This window comes from Danio rerio, chromosome 14 (assembly GCF_052040795.2).
Source record: "Danio rerio strain M-AB ecotype USA chromosome 14, GRCz13ab, whole genome shotgun sequence".
Taxonomy (NCBI): domain Eukaryota; kingdom Metazoa; phylum Chordata; class Actinopteri; order Cypriniformes; family Danionidae; genus Danio; species Danio rerio.
This window is the reverse complement of record NC_141034.1, coordinates 19,812,496-19,835,302: the sequence shown is the minus strand read 5'-3', so window position 1 is coordinate 19,835,302 and position 22,807 is coordinate 19,812,496. Positions and strand designations below refer to the sequence as shown.

The window sequence follows — 22,807 nt, the reverse complement described above, 5'->3', positions numbered from 1 at the left end:
CTACTTATCCACAATTGAATGTATGTGACTATATCATGTAAATATCAGAATAGCATTGTCCATGTAAATGTACTGACTTGTTGATAACAACTAATGTATGTAAACTGTATAATTATTACCGATATAGTGTTAAAAATCATCCCATTTTTCAATGCATAGTCTTACTTTCTGGTATTCCACCCATTCTCAAAAGTCAAAGTAGCCACATACCTTATTTATTTTACTCATATGCTTATTATAAACTAACCAATCTTGTTAAAATCAATGTTTATATATACAAGGCTTAAACAGGTTGTGAGATTTTTAACAAATTTCAATGTTGAAAAATTTCTCTCCATCAAAATGCATTAATTCTCCCACACACCTTAACTGTGGGTGAAACTGCACCCCCACATGAATAAATGAATAAACATAACAATCAACTGAGCAATTACACCTGCAAATACATTAGCAGAAAACTAAACTTAAGCATAAAAAGTTACAAGCCTAATTAGTAAAAGCAAAGAACCATTTCCAGATCAAAAAAATAAATAAAATAACAGTGCTGCAGTTATTGTGTACATTATAATCACAGAAAAAATAAACAGAATTAGAAAATGTGTGCATGTGTGTACATGTGTATGTATACAGTGCATCTGGTATGTTTTCATAGCGCTTTACTTTTTCCACATTTTTTTGTTACAGCCTTATTCCAAAATGGATTCAATTCATTTATTTTCTACACACAATACCCCATAATGACAATGTGATTTTTTTTTAATTGTTGCAAATTTATCAAAAATAACAAATCTGAAAAATCACATCTACATAAGTATTATTAGCCTTTGGTGTGAAGCTCTAAATTGAGCTCAGGTACATTTGAAAAGGCATACACCTGTCTATATAAGGCCCAAGGGTTGACAGTGCATGTCTAAGCACATTGTCTCAAGGCTGGGAAATGTTAGGGATAAATTTCTGCTGCTCTGAAAGTTCATCATCCATATGTGGAAGATGTTTGGAACCACCACGACTCTTCCTAGAGCTGGCCAGCCATCTATGCTGAGTGATCGGGGGAGAAGGGCTACAATACTTGTGAAGTTGTAATTTTGTTACAATTTAGTTCAACATGTTTAATAGTGCCTTCTTAATTTCCTTTTTTTTTTTTAAATTAGCATAGGAAAAGTGCAGCAATTTCCCATAAAAGGCCATGGTATCTGTACAGGGAATGTTGGGATGTCAACCATACATTGAATTTGGCATACTGTACAAATGGTTTTATGTTTTAGGCTAAAATTAACATATGTGATTTCTACAACTAAATGCATTTATCTCTGTCCAGTTTGGTCTGGAATAAATGCATGTAAAGTATGAAAACTGTACATAATATGATGGTAAGTACATTATATATTGTAATGAAATGAAGTAAAATATTGACACACTACATTATGAGAAACATGTCATTATAAACACTCTAACACCTGTGCTGGTTGTTCAACTATAAGCTGAAACAACACAACTCTTGAGTTTTTTGGGACAATTTAACGGTTTTATGTTCAATCCACTTAAATTTATCAAATTTAATAAGCCAACTTATTTCCTTCATGTTGTCCCAACACATATTGATTGTGTGGAACCCAGCATTTTTTACAGGGAACTCACCAAAAATATTGCCACATTAAAAAAAATATTGTCACATTAAAAAAAAATATTGTCACATTAAAAAAACCTTTAAATGTTTGTTTAAACCAGGGGTTCCCAAACTGTTAATCCTGTGAACCCCAAGATAAAAATGCTAGTGACTCGCAATACCCACTATCCTCTGAGGTGGATATAAATATGCAAACCTTGCAAACGCAAAATAGCTCACACACACACCAAAAGGCCCAAGTCTATTCTTTGTTTAATTTTGTAAATCATCTTCCATGTTCAGTCGTGGCCTGTGTTAAATTTTAATGTATACGAGTGCTGTAAAGGTGTCAGAAAGTTTACCCTGGTGCCATGAAATCAGTCTGCTGCATCTGACCCTATTGTGGGTCGCAATCCAAGAGGAAAAAAAGTTTTTATACTGTTAAATAATATTTTCATTTTCTGCAGCATATGGACAAAATATGCTCATTCTTTTTGTTTCAAAATATTAATTTGATTTTCAGAACAACCCCCTAACCCAAATTACCCACAATCCCCCACCTTGGAATCCTACTACTTACAAAAAGCACCATATTTAAATAGGCAATAATAATAATAATGAGAACTGTACAATTTCTAAACAAACTGTGAGTGATGTAACATCAATATCTCTGCTTTAGAATATCATAGAGACATGATGGTTATAGCAATTACCAGCTACCTGCTAATAACAGTTAAACAAGTACTGTAATATCCACATGCCCATATGAAGTATGCTAACACCACCTAGATATATGCTAAAACAAGATAGTAACAAAGTCAAAGGCTAAAACATTTAACAACAATCTGAAAATGCATGAAAAATGTATCAACTATGACTGTACATGATTTTTTTTAAATGTAATATTAATACTTTAAAAATTAATGATAAAAAAACAATATATGAAATTTAAATAATATAATTTTTGCCAATTATAATAAACAAACTGCCGTCACTGATTGTTTTACTGAAATACATGTACTTTTTTTCTGGACTGGTCATAGAATCTTTGTGAAAAGTGCATTAGTGGATTTAACAACATGATTGTTTGTAAGAATGTTTGGTGAATGAGGCCCATTGTTTTACAGTTTAACTCACTGCACATTTTCTGCATTTTTTGCATCATTGTTGTTTTTTCTTCATGCAAATGCAGCACAAATAAACTAGCTATGTTTCCATCCTTGTATTTGTATGTACATTTTGAACTATCGCATGAAAAAAAGGCTTAATGGAGGTAACATGGCCCAGATGGTCATACATTTAGAAAATTTCATCAGTTGTGCACAAATGAGTAGGACAAACTTATTATCTGATGAGAAAAAATGTACATAATTTAGATTTAACAGATGTGATATCAGAATTGGGCTCACTGGGATGCCATTAATGGACAAACCAGGGGACCGACCACAATGTTAAAAATCCAAAATTTTGTTTTGGTTGTACTAAAATGCCTTAGCCAGGTCCATCATCAAAGTGGTAGGGTATTATAACCAGTGGTGTAAAGTAACTAATTACAAATAGTCAAACTATTGTAATTGAGTAGTTTTTTGCAGAAATTTTAATTTACTAAGTAGTTTTAAAATGTGTACTTTTACTTTCCCTTGAGTCCATTTTTAGTGCTGTATACTTTTACTCCACTACTTTCCTTCAAACTGCAATCACTACTTCATTTTTTACTTTATTTTACCTCAAGACACTGGCAATTTATAATTGCAGCAAACTGTTTGGAAGCATTAAAAGTGTCCAAGAAGTTGTCCAAAATCTTTACACACATTGACCGAGAGACGCATGTTTAGATGCATGTCACTGATGAGAAGATGACAGATGTTTACTGTATGATAACCGTAATGGCCTTAAACACCCAGGAGGCACAAGACATCAACATGACGTCAGATTGATGTTATGCCCCAACACCAAGGGGACGTTGCAATTTGTTTGGAAATGAAAATTAGGTTGTCGTCAGAACTCGACAACAGCCCAACGTCAGTGTTCAACCTCCAACCTAAAATCAACTATATCAACTTCTAATGATGTTACAGCTTAATGTTGTTTGGACGTTACCTCTATGACATTCATCCCTGATAAATAAATGTCAGTATCTGACATCAGTAGGTTGTTGGTTTAAGATGTTTGCTCGACGTTGGATTTTGATCACTTTCTAACAACCAAAAATTGACTAAATATCAATGTCATTTGTTGTCATTATTGGACATCAAAATAATTTGACACTGGTAAGACATTGAATTTTGGTCACCTAATGTCATGACCTAAATCTACCCTAATATTATTATCTTATGATGTTGTGTGCCTGCTGGGTAATAATTGGATGCAATACAGAATGTTACGTTTACACAAAAGCACAAATTACAAGTAAATGCATCATCTTTTCACAGCATAATACTCACTATTCACTACTCTTGAATACTTTTTAAAGGTCTACTTTTTACTAATACTTTAAGGAATATTTACAACAGATACTTTTGCTCTACTTGCACTACATTTTTAAGCAAGCAATGGTACTCTTTACACCACTGATTATTACCTCCCTGAACTCTCTTGAATAGCTATGCTCCCCAAGAGTAGTATTACATCTCCAAAAGCCAGTTATGACAGTGTTTATTGCATTTTGTTTTTGTCTTTTGAGGCACAATTATTTTAATATATATATGAAAAAAAGCCAACAGTGGCTTCCACTGCAACAAATTCCAATTTTATTTTTGACATTTGGCGCCAGTTTATCAGAATGTGACAATTTTGTTGTCAGTTTCAAAAACAAAGCTACAGATGAAGCACAGTTATTGAACTGTTTTAAATGTAACAAATATGAAGATAAGAAATCATGTAAAGTATTGAAAAATATAATAAATATTGAATTACTTGCCAATTTTATCTTTAAAGATGTTTTACTTTGCAGTAGAGCAAGAAAACCTGGGGTAATGGTTTTATTGCATCAAAGATGTGCCGTTTTAATCAAAGATGATAAATGTGTCTCTAAACCTGCCCTAGAGCAGGTTAGCAGTGGAGTGTAAGTCACAATAGAAAATAATAAAAATTGCTAAAAGCCAAACCAATTCCATAGTTTTTAAAAGTGTTTATAAGTCTCAGACTTTGCACAGTGCAAAACTGATGGATGGATGGATGGATGGATGGATGGATGGATGGATGGATGGATGGATGGATGGACGGACGGATGGATGGACACAACAACATAAGTTAAAAATTTCAAATCCAATTAGCCTTATGCAAACTGCATTTATTTCAAACTGATCCGACTTAAGACAACAACTGCAATTGGGATAAATGACTTTTATAAGCATATCTCCTGACTTTAGGAATTCTAAACCTGTGTCCTGGTGGTAACACTTCAAAGCTGAGTGAAGGGGATGTGTATAATCTTTAAAAATCACAATTGCTGTTTTTTCCATAAAGGAGTCAAATAGAATCTGCAGTGTTGTTTGTGACCAGTTATCTTACCAGTTATTATACCATGTTTAAAGTCTGTTTACTAACATTAAAACTTCTCAACTTGCGAAGGAGACAAAGGCGCTGACTTGCCTTCTTATAAACAGATAAACTTCTTATCTACATTACCAACACAATCTCGTAACTTTTTGATTTTGTAGCCAATTCGTTTGAATTCGTACAATCTAATTCATACAATTTAGTACGATTTGCTCATCACCCAATGATGGTTGGGGTTAGGGGTGGGATTGGGTGCCACGCCTTCTTTTTAAACTGAACTCATACAAATTCGCACAAATTGGCCACTAAATTGTCAAAACGTAAAATACTTACATTTCCTCATGAGATCGGGCTGACATTACTATCAAAATTCAGTTTATTGTCAATAATTATGGCTAAAATTTGAGACCTGGTCTACTATATTTCCATTTATGATGAATGGTTTATAAAATATAGTATCTACTACTCTTATTTGACTTCTCAGACATAGCTCTTTTGTTTTTCCATTATTAAGATGCAATGAACTTTTGCCAATCAATCTGTGATACTATTATTATATTCAAAATATGAGAAGCTATTAATTTCTTCCTGACAGGAAACCAATGCCAGATCATCAACATATTTTAGATAGATAGATAGATAGATAGATAGATGGATGGATGGATGGATGGATGGATGGATGGATGGATGGATGGATGGATGGATGGATGGATAGATAGATAGATAGATAGATAGATAGATAGATAGATAGATAGATAGATAGATAGATAGATAGATAGATAGATAGATAGATAGATAGATAGATAGATAGATAGATAGATCCCTATTTTAATAAACATATCATTGCAGTTATCCTTCATTTAGCATAAAAAGTGCTGATTGAATTACACTGGCAAGTTTTATATTTAAAAATGAATGACTTATTCAAATCCATTGAGTGGCCTTTTTGACACATATTTATCCCATTAGACAAATCTTGCCCACAAATTAGTTGAGTAGGATAATTAAGATTCCTCATTTATGTAAAAGGGAGATATTTCTGAAACCCTTTGTCACTGAAAATCAAAACCACAAAGAATAAAATGAAAGATTCCTGAAAAACATAATTATATCAGCACATTTCTATGGATAATATACCACCAATTGTACACTTGTGCTCAAAATAGTATGTTTCTGGCGGCTGACTAAGCTGTGATTGAATTTCTCAGTGCTCTTTGCCTCTATTCTGCCGTATAATGAGTTGTATAATGAGATATTATGCAAAGCCTCTTCTCAAGCCACCAACAGGGCGCTTCAAGCTGTTCTTAGTTAGAATAAAAAATATCACACACTTGCCATTGCATTGTTCTATGTAACCTTTTTCCAAAATGTTTTTTCTTTTCACAAATGATTCCAGAGTTAACTGAAACTTGTGGTTGATACAAACTTCTTAGACCATGTAAGATAATCCTGGGGCCTTCACTAAATTTTCTAAAATTTTATGACTATATTTCCCCTTTTAGTCAGGCCCATTTGGCACAGACCAGATTACTCTTGCAGTACTTAAGTGGTATTAATTTTGAGGCCTAAAGCTATTTGCCAGAGTTGAGAAGAATGCCGTGGGAAATGTAACATTGGATTATTTATGTATGGTGAGAGCACTCAAACACTACTTCTTTCATTTCTACTACTACTGCTCCTTTCCCGTGTTTATCCTTTTGCTATATAATTTTCATTCCTTTAGCGTTTAACCTTGTTTAAAAGGTTTGTTCACTCATAAAAATAACAAGTTAAATTGGTTCTAAACTTTTGTGAATTTATTACTTCAGTTGAACACAAAACAAAGATATTATGAAAAATGTTGGAAACCAACAACCACTGACATCCATATTAGGAAAAAATATTGTAGTCAATGGCTGCTTTTCAAGACAAGAAAGAATCTCAGTCTGGAACAGTTGCAAGTTAAATAAAAGGATGACAGAATTTGCATACTATATGAACTGTACATACAGTATTTTTACATAAAGCCTGTTTTTTTCAAATTATGTTTTTTGCTTGAACTGAGGCACAAATCTCCACTTACAAACATCTTCAGTTTTATCCATGTCTATATTCTGATGGTTTTCACAGTGGATATGTGCATACATACTGTAGTATGCCTAATTAGGAAAATGAATATTCCTAGTTTTTGGGCTGTTTACCTTATTTTATTATTAAAGATTAGATCCAGAAAATCCATTCTGTAAAAGATTTAACTCCAATATGTGGAAAACAAAATTGTAACTTCATCAAATGATCCTTTTTTTTTTTTTTGTGGTAGAAATGTATCTAGATTAGCAAATATTTCATCAAGTAATAAATAATTTAAGTAATTCATATTAAGACATTTTAGAAAATGTGTAATACAAAACTGTCTGCAATTCTCAATGTAATCCGTCAAATCAAATGAATAGAGTCTTGCCTTAAAGGAATAATTCACCCATTAATTCAAATTCTGTCATCATTTATTAACCCCTGACTTGTTCCAAACTTTTTTCTTCTGTTAAAACTGTAAAAGAAAGAGATATTGGAAAATATCCCACTGATTTTTAAAAACATTTGTTTCCCTACTATGAATGCTACTATGGACAAAATACAGTCAGGGGTATTAATATTGGGACATCAAAACAATTCTAATTTCTTTAGCTCTATAAACCAACACAATGGATTTAAAATGAAACCAGATGTGCTTTAACTGCAAACTGTCAGCTTTAATGTTAGAGTATTTACATCCAAATCAGGTGAATCCTGTAAGAATTACAAAAGTTAGAATATGTGCCTCCCACTTGTTAAAGGACCAAAAGTAATAGGGCAGTTGGCTTCTCAGCTGTTCCATGGCCATATGTGTGTTATTTTCTCATTATCCTAATTACAATGAGCAGATTGACAGGTCCAGAGTTCATTTCAAGTGTGGTTTTGCATTTGGAATCTGTTGCTGTCAAGATAAGATTCAAAGAGTTGTCACTGTCATTAAGCAAGCTATCATTAGGCTGGAAAAAAAACAGCAGAGAAAGAGCAAAAACATTATGCATGGCCAAAACAACTGTTTGGAACATTTAAAAAAAAAAAAAAAAAGCAAAGAAAACACTAGTGAGCTCTTCTACACCAAAAAGCCCAGTAACAAAAACTACTGTGGTGGATGACCAAAGAATTCTTTCCCTGTTGAAGAAAAAACCCTTCACAACAGTTGGGCAGATCAAGAATGCTTTCCAGGAGGTAGATGTATGTGTGTCAGAGTCAACAATCAAGAGAAGAGTACACCAGGACGAATACAGAGGGTTCACCACAAGATGTAAACCATTGGTGAGCCTCAAAAACAGGAAGGCCAGATTAGAGTTCTAAAAAAGCCTTCACAGTTCTGGAACATCTCACTATGCACAGATGAGACCAAGATCAACTTGTACCCGAGTGATGGGAGGAGAAGAGTATGCAGAAGGAAAGGAAATGCTCCTGATTCTAAGCAGTGAAGCATGGTGGTGGTAGTGACATGGCGTGCTGGTGGTGTGTATGGATTGTAAAGGCTTTGCAATCAAGTATTAAAATGTAAAAGTTAGATTTTTTATTCTGTCCCATTACTTTTGGTCCCTTAACAAGTGGGAGGCACATATGCAAACTGTTGTATTTGTACACTGTTCACCTGATTTGGATGTAAATACCCTCAAATTAAAGCTGACAGTCTGCAGTTAAAGTACATATTCTTTTCATTTCAAATCTTTATCAACCTGTATCTTGTGTTCAACAGATAAAAAAAAAAAAAAAAAAAGCAGTAGATAGCACTGTCGCCTTACAGCAAGAAGGTTGCTGGTTCGAGCCCCGGCTGGGTCAGTTGGCATTTTTGTGTAGAGTTTGCATGTTCTCCCTGCGTTGCCGTGGGTTTCCTCCAGGTGCTCCAGTTTCCCCAACAGGTGAATTGGGTAGGCTAAATTGTCCGTAGTGTATGAGTGTGAATGAGTGTGTATGGATGTTTCCCAGAGATGGGTTGCAGCTGGAAAGGCGTCCGCTGCGTAAAAACATGTACTGGATAAGTTGGTGGTTCATTCCGCTTTGGCAACCCCAGATTAATAAAGGGATTAAACCGAAAAGAAAATGAATGAATGAATGAACTCAAAGGGCAAGGGACAACTTGTGCTATGAATGCTGTCTTTTGCTTCTCTGTGACTTAATCTGATCTGTGTGATTTCGGTCAATCTCATTAGCCCACCAATGCAGGAGGTGTTCAGCCTCCTCAAATGCTCTAAATGTCCTCAGGTAAAGATTTCTCAAGGTTTTACTCAACTGTGCGATTATTCTGGCTCCATGCTCTGCCTTCAAATGCGACTCTGAGCTGCAGTGTAGAAAGCACCTAAATTAATTTGCCAGCTGTGGCTGAGAGACAAGGCTGGAATGATGAAAAGCATGCATTTCCTCCCGCTGTTGGAAGAAGGCAGAGTGAGAGAGAGGGAAAGAGAGAGAGGATCATGAAGAGAAAGCAAAATGAAGGATCCGTATGTGCCTCACAGGGTGCGAGAAAATGAGGAACGCAGACTTATTGACTGGCACACACTGACAGGATGACACAACTGAAAAAAGCTGTGATATTCAGTGTGACACTGTCAGAATGCATTGTATGTGTAGTTTGTATGGAGTTAATGTAGCGTGTTTGTCTGGTGTACAGTAAGTTTCACAGACCGACTGACCGACCGACCGACCAACCGACCGACCAACCGACAGACATACAGACAGACAGACAGACAGTTTCACTTTTTCCACGTTTTGTTACAGCCTTATTTCAAAATAGATTAAATTTATTTATTTCCTCAAAATTATACACACAATACCCGATAATGACAATGTGAAAAATAAAAAATATATATATTGTTGCAAATTTATTAAAAATAAAAAAACTGAAATATCAAACACACATAAGTATTCACAGCCTTTGCAGTGAAGCTCTAAATTGAGCTCAGGTACATTCTGTTTCCACAGATCATTCTTGAGATGTTTCAGCAGCTTAATTAAAGTTCACCTGTGGTAAATTCAGTTGATTGGACAAGATTTGTAAAGGTATAAACCTGTCTATATAAGGTCCCAGAGTTGACAGTACATGTCAAAGCAAAAACCAAGCATGAAGACAAAGGAATTGTCTTTAGACCACAACACTGGGAAAGGTTACAGAATTTATTTTTATTTTTTGCTGCTCTGAAAGATCCAATAAGCACAGTGGCCTCCATCATTTGTAAGGCCGAACTCACACTATGTACAGTTGCCTCAAACCGGGCCAAAGCACGCTTGTCCCCACTCCCCATCTTCCCAGACGGCCAGCACTCACACCACAATCGGGCCTGGGCACGCTTACATCATCGCTGCTGTGCTGTTCAGTGAGAAGCGCTGTCATTCAGCAGCACAGTGGAGATTTCTCTAGTTATATCGCTTCAGTCGGTTTGATATGCAGTGACATGCAGTCAAATATTTTGCCAAACAGTCCTTAGGGATGCGGTGACAAGCAGTCAGATATAAACAATAAACAATAATAAAGCCCCTGTGCTGCAGGAATGAGGAGGTCTGCAGGTGCGCAGCTGTTGTGCAGTGAGGGGTTTGTGTATTTAATAAGCTACGGCAGTTTGCGTTCACTGAACAGTAAGAATGATTAATAAATACATATGAAACAGTCCCTTAAAAGTCACGTCTCGCTTTCAGTTTTAGCCCAAGCCCAAGTGAACCGCGCTCAGGCCAACCTCTTCCAACCGGGTCAGGGCTGGCCAAGTGAACCCGATTCAGCGCACTCACACTTCTCAAACGATCCGGGAAACGGGCCTGGGCACGGTACGGATGGCATAGTGTGAGTAGGCCCTAAGTGGAACATGTTTGGAACCATCAGGACTCTTCCTAGAGCTGGCTGGCCATCTAAGCTGAGTGATCGGGGGGGGGGGGCTTAGTCAGGGAGGTGACTAAAAATCTAGATGGTCAATCTGTCTGAGCTCCAGCATTTTTCTGTGGATAGAGTAGAACCTTACAAAAGTACAACCATCTGGGCAGCAATCCACCAATCAGGTCTTTATGGTAGAGTGGATGATTTTCCTGAAAATGTCTTTAAAATGTAACAATTTGATGAATGATTTACAGACCTGTGTATGTTGTAGGCTCAGTTCCAATATGTACTGCAATATTGTGTACAGTTGTGTACAGTTGTGCACAGTTCTACTTAAAGGGAGTTTATGTTTGTTGTAAATAAGGGTGTGTTTATTATTTTGCACAATGCTGTGAGTAAATTAGAATTGCAAAGAGCAAATGCAGTAAAAATGTGAAACATACATATTTTCACCTTGTCATTATGGGGTATTGTGTGTAGAATTTTAAGGAAATGAATTAATTTAATCCATTTTTTTTCATAAATGTGGAAGAAGGGAAGTGAGTGCTATGAATAGTTTTCGGATAGACAGACAGACAGACAGACAGACAGACAGACAGACAGACAGACAGACAGACAGACAGACAGACAGATAGATAGATAGATAGATAGATAGATAGATAGATAGATAGATAGATAGATAGATAGATAGATAGATAGATAGATAGATAGATAGATAAATAGAAAAGTGATTTCATATGCTACATAGCGAGCACATTAAATGCCAGTAATATGACTTTAAAATTACACTACTGAGATAAAATGTCTAAATAGAATGAACAGCTTGATCGCTCAAAGAAACTTGCCAAAAAAATTTGCTTATTTCACAATATTGGCATGCCCATTAACCCAACCGTCATTGGAGGATGTATTACAAATATCATCTGGAGTTTCCAATAGATGACCTGCTACTGCCATCTGATCAGCCAGAGTCATCTGACCTGCCAGAGCCTCCTGACCCAGAGTCACCTGACCTAAGCTCCATGGCATTCACAGCTCCATGACCCAGGTCCGCTGCTCCATCATCTGTCCAAAGCCTATAGATATACAAAGACAGTTCACTCACATACTTTGGATGGGAAAAAGTGCAACACTCAGTATGAGCACCACAGCAAAGTAAGTTTCGCCTTGCAGCCGAAATAGCAAACCGTCAGAATTTATAGCCAGATGCATCTGTTGGGGAAGGAACAGCTCAGATTTGCTTGTTTGTTACGGCAAGCCCTTTCGTTTGATGACTACTGTGTGCCTGCATTGATTTTGACAGGAGAAAAAACATCACAGCCCACCCCATCACATATCATGTCCTTCCAGTGTTGTCCTCCAATCTTTGCTGCAGATTTTGTGTCTGTTTTTCCAGTGTTTATAATTGCATCCTCTGGTTAGCATTGAAACAACTGTAAAGGAGATTAGAGCTGTGTCAATCTTTGCACATCAGCAGAGAACTGAAAATGACAAGTTTTATGTGTAATTACAGCTTAAGTAAGTAATGGGACAGGTAACTTCATGGCTGTTTCTCAATATGCATTCTTCAGCGATCTTGTGTCCTCATGTTCTCGTGAATGTCATAATCAACAGCCAAAGTTAAGTTCCAAAACGTAAGACCACAAAAACGGGGAATGCGTGAAAGTTCCCGGATGTGTTTTTGGTATTGAGGATGCACCGATGCAGACTTGAGCACCAAAGCTTAGCTTATATATTTTATATAGATTTATTATTAAAGTTCAGATGTAAAACTTATTTATCTCAGGAGTTTCCCTAAATGAAACGGTGAAAGTAAACATTACCATGAAAATTTTATTAAAGCCTAAACACATTAAGGGTGTTTATTTGCTGAAACCCGTAATAAAATCTGTTTTATTTGTATTGCGTTTAGTATATTTGTAAGGTTTTTATGCAATATACATATATTAAGAAAGGGGAAAAGCAGAAAATTGTATAAATGCTGTTATGTTTAATTATTTTTTCTGTTAAAAATGGTGGTGAATGTCATGTGACCATCAGAAAGAACTCAGCATCTCATTTCTCACAGGATGCGTTCTGTGTTCGCATGGTCTCCTGAGTTTGTTCTTCTGAGGTGACCTGGCAGAACCGATCTCCACGAGAACACAAGTCAGTTCTTTGTGTTCTTGGAATTGATAAGCAGCCCTAATTTGGTGCTGATTTGAATTATGTAATTGCTAGGTCAGCTAGCAGTTTCCAGATTTCAGTATTCCCCCATTCGATTCAGGCTTTGTTCTTAGATGAACTGCCCCGGTGGTGTTGCAAATATGGCTGTCAATTGAACTGACATTCCTTGAAAGGGACCTGGGCCACCATTCTTCCCCAAGCTAACTGCTGGTCACTGTTAATACTGCACCAGATAAACTCCAGCATTCACAAGGTGAGCATTCATATTATTGAACTCTTAAGCCTGTTTTCCACCAAGGCTGCTGGTGCCAGAGCTGAATCTGGTGCCCGACCAGAGGGTCACACTCATTCAGAACCAGCTCACATTTTCATTAAATGACAAAAAAATGCTTGGTGTGGATGTCCTCCAGTTCAGCAAGATCAGTCTTTCACACATTCAGTGGACCATGTTAGGGGCAACATCCTCTGTTTCTCGTTTCACACAAATGCAGCTGGCACCATCTTGTGTCTCAGATTATTATCACTTGTAGTGAAAATGGCCTCAGGCAATATCGGTGCATTTCTTTAATATGACAGTATTCTTGTTTCTATCTTACATAGGCTAGAGTGGACCTTTTTTTCGTCAAAGAGGAACGCTTAATAACATACAGTAACAGTACTTGATTGATCATTTAGTTACTCATTCTTGTTTTCTTGTTTTTTGGCTAAAAGTATTGTCATATTATTTGTATATGGGCGACACGGTGGCTCAGTGGTTAGCACTGTTGCCTCACAGCAGGTTCGAGTCTCAACTGGGTCAGTTAGCATTTCTGTGTGGTTTGCATGTTCTTCCTGTGTTCGTGTGGGTTTTCTTCGGGTGCTCCTGTTTCCCCCACAATCCAAAGACATGAAGTATAGGTGATTTGAATAAACTAAATTGGCCGTAGTGTATGTGTGTGAATGAGGGTGTATGGAGGTTTCCCAGTACTGGGTTGCAGCTGGAAGGGCATCTGCTGTGTAAAACATATACTGGATAAGTTGGTGGTTCATTCCAATATATACTGTATATTGGGGGTCGTCTTAGCAGAATGAACCTACCAACTATTCCGGCATACTTGTTAGGATCTCCTTCCAGCCACAACCCTGTACAATGAAACATCTATACGCTATCACATTCACACACTCATACACTATGGCCAATTTACTTCATCATATTCAGTTATACCACATGTTTTGGACTGTGGGGGAAATCGCAGAACCCAGACAAAACTATGCAACCCATGCTGGCCCATAGCCAGGGGGGCTTTGGGTGGTTCAGAAGACCCACCCCTCACTGGCAAAGGTCCAAAATTTGTCCCATACAGGAGCCCATTTGTCCTATTTTGACTGCTATGCCATCATAAATAGTGAAAATAACCCTTTAAAAAGGGCTTTAAGACCAAGTGGAATCCTCTGATCAGACTTCAAATAATAATTTTTTATGTATTTACCATACAGCTGTGCAACAAAACATATAGTAATGTCATGATTCGCTAATGTATAGTTAGGAAACATTTTACAAGTAACTTTTATTCTAAATCTTGGAGCTTATTCCAGAAGCGGTTCATATAACAATTAATTTGAATACTATTTTGGCTTTTGTTGGTACTGGCTAGTTTGTTATTTGCCTAATAAACTAGAATAGATTACAGTTTTTAATTAGATTTTTTAATGAAATATAATGTAGGCCTAAGAAATTTGTATTTTAAAAATAAAATGTAATTCCACATTTCTTTGTTCTAAATTTTTACTAAATATTTTTGGTACATCAGAAAGTGTGATTATGATGACCATCTGACAAGATAATTCACCAAAAAATGTGCTTAATGTCACTAAAATGTAGTATTTAAACATCATAAATTAATTGAAAAGAAGGTGAATAACTGCAAAAAATTGAGAAAAATAGAACCACCCCATTCACCAGGCTGGCTACAAGCCTGCAATGGGGAGAACATGCAAACTCCACACAAAAATTCCAAACGACCCAGCCGGAACCAGCAACCTTCTTTCTGTGAGGAGACAGTGCTAACCACTGAGCCACCTTGCTTCTGTATAGATTATCAACTGAAGCACAACATAGATCTCACTTAAGGGTTTACAAAACCCTCAAGTACTTTTTTTGAGGTTTTAACAGATTTGTGTGTTGAGCATTGACAATGTTAGCACCTGTTAGCTTTAATTGTGGGAAAAACTGGATAATTGTGGCTTTTTGTCAGCTAACTTCAGCTTCCAGGTTTAAAATTATTTTTGGGGCGGAATCAAAATCGGCAACATAGCGCAGAGCTGCAAGTGCAAAGATGACGCGTCGGTTCCTCATTATTATTCATAGCTGAGTTTTCTTATCCGATGAGAAGAGCCGGCTTCTTAATTATTCATGAGAGCATGTGCTTTCCGAAGGCAAGACTGACCTGCCGGTGCCAAGCTGTGAGACACAGCCCCACGGCACACAGTATTTAACTGTTCATGAAGGCTTGTATGTGTTTGTTTCCATGATCCACGGGGTTTGTTGCATGTTTTTCCCCGCGATGCTGTCAGGGCCGATACAGCAAAGCTGTATGTGTCCAGCAAACATTTTTGTCTGGAGAGCAGTATGAGAATTGGAGAATAGCAGACGTTGTCTTTTATCAGGAGTTAGTTCACATTTAGACACATCGCCGTGCTGCTGTGTTTGCCTAAATCCTCTAGACTACCAGCAGGGCTAATGGTTAAAATAGACAGGGTATTTTCTGAGTCTGCATTCAGACCTATGATTCAGACCCGGGGACTGAAGGAAAAGTCCTCACTTATAGTGTTTATGTGTACACGATTATCTCTATACTAATATAAATTGTGGTTATCTGTATATAAAATTACGAATAACAAATGTAGCAGGGCATTAAACTAATGTTTTTTTCTTTGCATTTTAACTTTGTAAACTATAAACTCATGTGTCTCCTCACGGTTTGTGTCTCATTTTGTGAGGCAACTGACATCAGTTGTTCGCTCCCCTCTTTCTCCCCTGCTGGCCACGCCCACTCCTGTCCTTTGCTCGTGGAGCATCACGCCCATTATGATGCATCTTTTGAAAAATTTCTGAGGTAGACTTGAACCTAAAGTGGGGGGTGTCATGACCCTTTAATAAACCCCTATTTATTCACCTTGTCTGCTGCCATGGTAATGAATCAAAGGAAAAAGTGTACACCTTGTAACTGAAGTCAGTGGTCACGTTGCTAAAATAACCTTTACAATTTGAATAAAACACATATTTTTATAGAAGAATCAACATAAGCACTTAAAAAATAAATATGAAGCTCCACTTCCAAGAATTTCACCGTAAATGTGAAACTGAGGGACACATGAAAATTATTTTCATTGGCAACTGAAAGCCTTCTACTGATGCTGTTGTTAAAATGTCCTTCGGTTTGCAAAAACAAAATTCTAAGAACTGGTTTTAAATCTAATATCTTGAATTCCTTCAGTAGACAAATATGTTTCCCCAAGGTTACCAAATAAGCACAACCCTTTGGTGCCTTTTTGACAGTGAACTTTCGTGCTACTTTTTCCATTCATTTACTTTATGAATAGTTGATTTGATTATTATTTTGCACACAATAGTTTTGTCACTGTCAATTAGCCTCTCGTGCATTAATTACACTTTAGAAAATAGGCGCTTGTGGCCTTTTGAAAGTTCATGAAACAACAGCTGGAGACAGAGCAAAGAGGGGAAGATAAACAGAATGTGAATGTCGGAAACAGAAGAGGCAAAGGGAGGTGAATATGTGCATGCATATGCATAAAGTCATTAATGTGTTTAGAAGACAGAAAAGAGGAAGACTGAATAGGAGAAAAGTGGAGTTGGAAGAGAGGAAAGGGCAGGTACAAGGAGAAAGAGAAACCTCATAAAAAAAACTCAGATCAGGAAGCTCAGGTAAGAGGAAGAGAGGGGATGGATGGAGGCCAAGTCTCCCAGCATTCCCTCCCCCTGTACAGGCCAACTCAGAGGAGGAGTGTAGGTGGGAGTTAAGCACTTCTCCAGATGTAGTCAACTGCTGCTTCTTGAGTCTGACTTTCACCAGACAAGCCTCCATCACACTTCTTGCTCAAGTCCAGGGATAAACAAACGTACGGAAGGTTTACGAGTCATCTGCAAATAATTACACACTTCGTCTACGAGTGTAACGTTTTGCTAACAGGAATCCAGAGGTAAGTTGCACTATTTGTTCCAAGGTACTCAAGTTGAGATCTGTCTCCGAATCTAATTATCACAAATAGCATGCCTTTTTTTATCTTCAGAACTTTCTTGGTCATAAATATTTCAGTGTATATTGAAAGGTTCACTGTAGTTCCCCTTAGACATTAGGGAGAACTTTGTGGTTTCATTAGTCCACTAGAGTTTTATGCTATTCAAATGAATTCACATAAATTTTGACTTATGACCTGACATGTTAAGCAAAATTGAAGCCTGCACTAAAGTTAACTTCAAAAGAGGTTTGATGATCTTAAAAATATCCTTGATGTAATTATGTATGAATTTAGTTAATATTTTAACAGTGAAGCAAAACCTCCATCTGAGGTCCAGGGCAATCAGTCAGTATTCTACAGCATTTCAAGTCGCTAAAGATCAATTAGAATTAATTGCAACATAAATTATGCCCTCAAAGTAAAATCGTATCTGATTTCTATGAAACTTTAACATGCTTTATCATTTGCAGTATACTGTATAGCAGGTGATCTTATGATTTCCAACCTACAAATAAAAGAAAGAAGGAAATATAGCATGAATAAAGTGTAAGTAGTTTTCCTTGTAAGCAGTGTGTGAAACAGCAGTTAGTCAGTTCAAATACCTAACCAGATTGTACTAAATATAAATGGTTGGGGTTATTGACAGGCCCGCGTAAATATTCATTCAGTCAGTCTGCCGATTATAGAGTAGCTATCCGGCCAGCAGCTGCAAACATCATGAAAGAGTCAGGAATGCGGTGAGAATAAAATTGTCCAAAATAGTCTGAGTCATCATGGGTCATTATCTGGCCTCTGTCAGATGAATAAATCATGCCTGACGTTTCACCTTTTTGGCCGCTCTGCACTAAACAGCAGATTTGAGCAACCTAAGCTGGCAGAAAAGTAATAAAAATGCAAAACAGGGACCTCGTCGTCTTCCAGCGCCTACGATCTAAACATCCTTGTATTTAGGAAGTGCAACACTTGTCTTCTTCCTCTTTATGTAATTAAGTTGTGGATGAGTTGCCAGCTTGTGGTTGGAAAGCATGCGATGCTCTTGCTGAGACAAACACTTGAGCAATGATTTATTTTGTGTGGGCTCAGCAGCTCTGTGGGCGAGGACAGATTCTCCACTAAACAATATCATGCCAATATATTTGTTGTCTGTACGAAACACAAAATGTTCATAAATATGTACAGTGAGTAGTTGTCAGATAGCATCATATTAAATCATTTTGTGAAACAGTGTGTGCTTGAACATTTTTCATTTTATTTTCATGCTGTAGTGATATGTACTCACAGATGGGTCCAAATGCTACATGTTGCTTAGACTATTACACACAGGGATGTGCAGCAGCACACAAACATCTTAAAGTCAAGTCAAGTCGGGCTTTATTGTCGTTCCGCTACATGTGCGGACATACAGAAGAATGGAATATCATGTCTTGCAGGACAACGGTGCTACAAAAATGAATCATAAATACAAACACAACACTGAACATAACAGCTATTTAAAAAAAATATATATGTGTAATGGAGGCCAGCTAGTGAAGTGCTGTGCATGTAAACCTCACTCCTCTAAACACAAAAAGGTTCTCTAGTGAAAGATGCTAGAGGCCATAGTCTTTAGCCTCCTTGTTTGAGCAACCAACTCCCATGCGAAGCATCGCCTGTTCGATCCCAGCTCGGAACAGGTTGGGTGGTATAGGACTGACGGGGTTACATATACTATACAAGTACTTTTACATCAGACTAAACAATGTTGTGCCGGATATTGTGCAAAAGATGTATTAAAGGTGAATATTGTGCGAGAGTTATTAAAGTTTAAAGCAAGCAGTGCAACATGATTGTGGTACATTTATAGTAAACATTGTTTTCCTTATTGAGTTCTGGTAAGATGGATTTTAGATAAAGTGTAAAGTGCATGGGAGAGAAGTGTTTCTACAGGTGGTTTGTCAAGGCCACTCACCGTTATGAAGCACAATTTGAAATGCGCAATGTTTCCAAAAGACATGGAGTGACTAAGAGAGTGTCTATAATGTGCAACCTGATCAGAGAGATCAGAGGGTGTCTATTCTACAGGTGGTTTGTTAAGCCCACTCAACTACATACTTAGGAATGCATGGGGGTGAAGGGGGGAGACGATGAGTTTTCAGAGGGGGGTAATTTGACTGGAGTTGAGGGCTTTAGCAGCCAGTGGGAGGAAGATGTTGAGTAGTCTAACCGAGCAGGCTCTAATACTTCGAAATCTCCTTCCTGATGCCAGCAGCTGAAAGACACTGTGGAATGGATGAGTAGAGTCTTTCATTTCCTGGAGCTTTGCTAGCTTTGCTGGAGCACTGTGAGAGGAAAATTGTCCTGAGTGGAGGATAGAGGGGCACCAATAATCTTTTCGGCTGTGTTCACTGTGAGCTTGAGTGTCTTGCGGTCAGCAGCATTGCAGCTCCCATACCAGACAGTGATGCAGCTGGTCAGCACGCTCTCAATGGAATAACATGGCTCATATATGAAAGTGTAATGGATTAAAATGTAAATGATTATTATTATCAACATAAACATAAAAAGTGCTACCATCTCCCATGCCTTCTTCACCTCAGGGGGCTTTGGTGGAATCCAGCTTGTTCTGTTGATGGTCTGTGGATTGCACGCTTTAATCTCAAGCATAAGCAGATCCACTAGTTTTTCACTAGACCATTCAGTTTTTCTGCTTATAATGTCTGCATGTAAATAGCAAATTCACCATGGCGTGACCACAACTTGCTGTTAATATAATGTGGGAGATAAGACTTTTGGATTGCTTTAATGCGTGTTACCCCAAAACACATCCATAAGTCATTACGAGAATAAGGGTGCATGTTCAGTTAATAAGGGCGCATTTAGTTTTTTGTATTAATAGAAAATTTTGTATTAATAGAGAATAAGGGTGCATGTTCAGAGAATAAGGGCGCATTTAGTTTTTTGTATTAAAAAGTACAAAGCACTCAGCTCTGAGGGTAAAACACATTATGAGTACCTGGTTCGAAAAATGTGGTGCTTCCATTGACAACAACATAAAATAAATGCTCAGTTGGTGTTGCTGCAGTGCCAAAATGCTTGGGTGAACACCCAAGAACCACTGTTTCAGACCATGTGTCAGGGACGCCGACCATTCTCCCGATGCCCCTCCTAAGTGCTCCTCTGCCATGTGCTTTTGACAAATATTCTGCATTCCAAACAACTTTCAGAAACCGATGAGTCATCTCACTACAGGCATATTGTAACATGACATCTAAAAAAAAAACTTCTAGAGTACATTTAAATTTAGTGAGTCAAACATCCAGTAACGCCCAATGAATTATACTGTCAGTTATTTTTTATTTCTCCCAGACTGACTGATATGATTGCTATATACTGTTTAACTGTGATGTAAAACCTTGCTTTGCAGTCACACTGTTCCTAAATCATATAATGGCATGAGACGGACATGGCTCCAGTGGGTGTACCTGCTCTCCTGATGTTGCCAGCTCTGGGTCTGCTGCTCATCTTACCCTCATGCCTCTATGCATGTCCGAGGTCCTGCAGTTGCCCAAGCCCCAAAGAGGTGCACTGTACCTTTCGTCACCTTCCCTCTGCCCCACGAAACCTACCGCAGGACACAGAGAGACTCAACCTAGGGTAAGCTACTGTGTTGATGGCTTTAGTTTTTAATTAAAGTAGCATTGGTGGCATTTCGGAGACCAAACATTCATGTTATGCCTTGATCACTGTTTGCAGTTTTTAATATTCCTGAATGATTGTAGCTTGTCAGTCTGCATGAGTATGGCTCCCATCTCATGTAAGTTCTCAGCTGTCAGTGTGAATGACAATGAAGATGTACCAAAAAATATATATAAATATATCATACTCACATGTAACACCTGAAGATTGACATCATCCATTTGTGACACTTTCACTATCCTGTGTCCTGACATGATACCTCATGGCAAACATAAAAAAATGGTTATTTTGCTCACAGCATGCCTCAATAATAATAAAAAAAAAAAAAAAAAAAAAAAGTTTTGACATTTCCAAACGCTGGTTAAGAAGTTGTCAAGCTGATTGCATCATCAGATTCGGCGCTCCTGTTGGATCTTGGTTTGATGCTTGTCGCAGCTGTTGTCACACTGCTGAAAAGTGTCTGAAACTTCTGACACTGCCAGAACTTCATTGGGAGGAAAATCTGATTGCAACGGCCATTCAGCGGCTGTCAGTGAACGTAAAAACATCAAAGACGCACAATTTTTAGCCTAGGATTACAGAAATCTTTTAGGATTTCCAAAATTTGTCTCAGATGACCAAATCCTGGCAGAAATTGCACAATTTGAGCAGGGCTTCAGGGAAAATATAAATATGCATGTACTGTACTAACCTCCCTGTTTAGGGAGGTTTGTACAGTACATGCTATAGGTCTCTATAGGTCTCCTTCGGAAGCTGTCAATACATTCCATTGTGTATTTGTTTTGTACCACTGTAGCATTGGGTTGCCACAATGATGTGAGATTTCTTAACATTCCCCATGATCAAATTTGTCTATTCGACAGCTATAACAGCATTGGGGCAGTTGGGTCTTCAGATTTTGTCAACCTACGGAAATTGGAAATGCTTATGCTTCATGGAAATGATATATCCTCTGTTTCTTCTGGATCCTTTTACCACCTCCGGTCCCTGCAGGTATATATTCATAAATAGTTATATGAGATCCACATTAAACACAGTGCACTTATCTACTGTATCATCTTTGTGTCTATACTTCCCAATAAAATGAAGCATTTGAGAAATTTACGTTTTTTTTTTTTTTTGCTTAGATCCTCAAGTTGAGCTACAACAAACTGAAAAGAGTTGACCCCAGCTTATTTGAGGGCTTGACTAGCCTCGTACGGCTTCATTTAGACCACAATCTCATTGACTTCATTGAGCCCTTTTCATTTAATGGACTCACATCATTAAAGCTATTGCAACTGGAGGGGAACCGACTGCAGGACCTCCATTCTCACACATTTATTACAGTCTCAGTTCTGGGAACATTTTGGAGCTCAGGACTGCGGCACCTGCACTTGGCAGACAATCAGCTAGAATACTTACTGCCTGGAACTCTGCAGCACTTAAACAGGCTGGAAGTCCTCTCCCTGCATGGAAACCCCTGGGCTTGTGATTGCCACTTACATTGGCTCTTGGAGTGGAACAAGAATCATGATGGTGAAACTTCTTTGATTGAATTTTGACCTTTGCACCACTTACTAGGAATTTAGTGTATTGTAAAAGAAATGTAAAGAAACAAAAATCAGGAACACTTTACTTGAAGGGGTTGTTTAAAAGAACCTGAAACCTTTATAATCATGACATGATATATATATTTATATGTAATGAAAAGTAACAAGTAACTATTTACTTGAGTCATTTTTTCATCAGATAATTTTTTACTCTCTCGAGTT

At 37.5% G+C, this 22,807-nt stretch overlaps 1 protein-coding gene across 3 annotated transcripts in view; it reads left to right on the top strand.

Moving 5' to 3' along the window:
• si:ch211-159i8.4 overlaps positions 1-22,807 on the top strand; it is a 48,096-nt gene that overhangs the window by 11,818 nt on the left and 13,471 nt on the right. Inside the window, exons 1-4 of one of the 3 annotated variants that reach the window (XM_087281239.1) lie at positions 17,195-17,339; positions 20,782-21,011; positions 21,917-22,046; positions 22,181-22,571. In XM_087281239.1, the coding sequence (XP_087137365.1) occupies positions 20,821-21,011; positions 21,917-22,046; positions 22,181-22,571 (712 nt within the window). In that variant the 5' untranslated portion in view covers positions 17,195-17,339; positions 20,782-20,820. Of the gene's footprint in view, positions 1-17,194; positions 20,218-20,300; positions 21,012-21,916; positions 22,047-22,180; positions 22,572-22,807 lie in introns of those variants that run through there. The other 2 variants (XM_087281240.1, XM_087281241.1) reach the window with 2 other exon arrangements.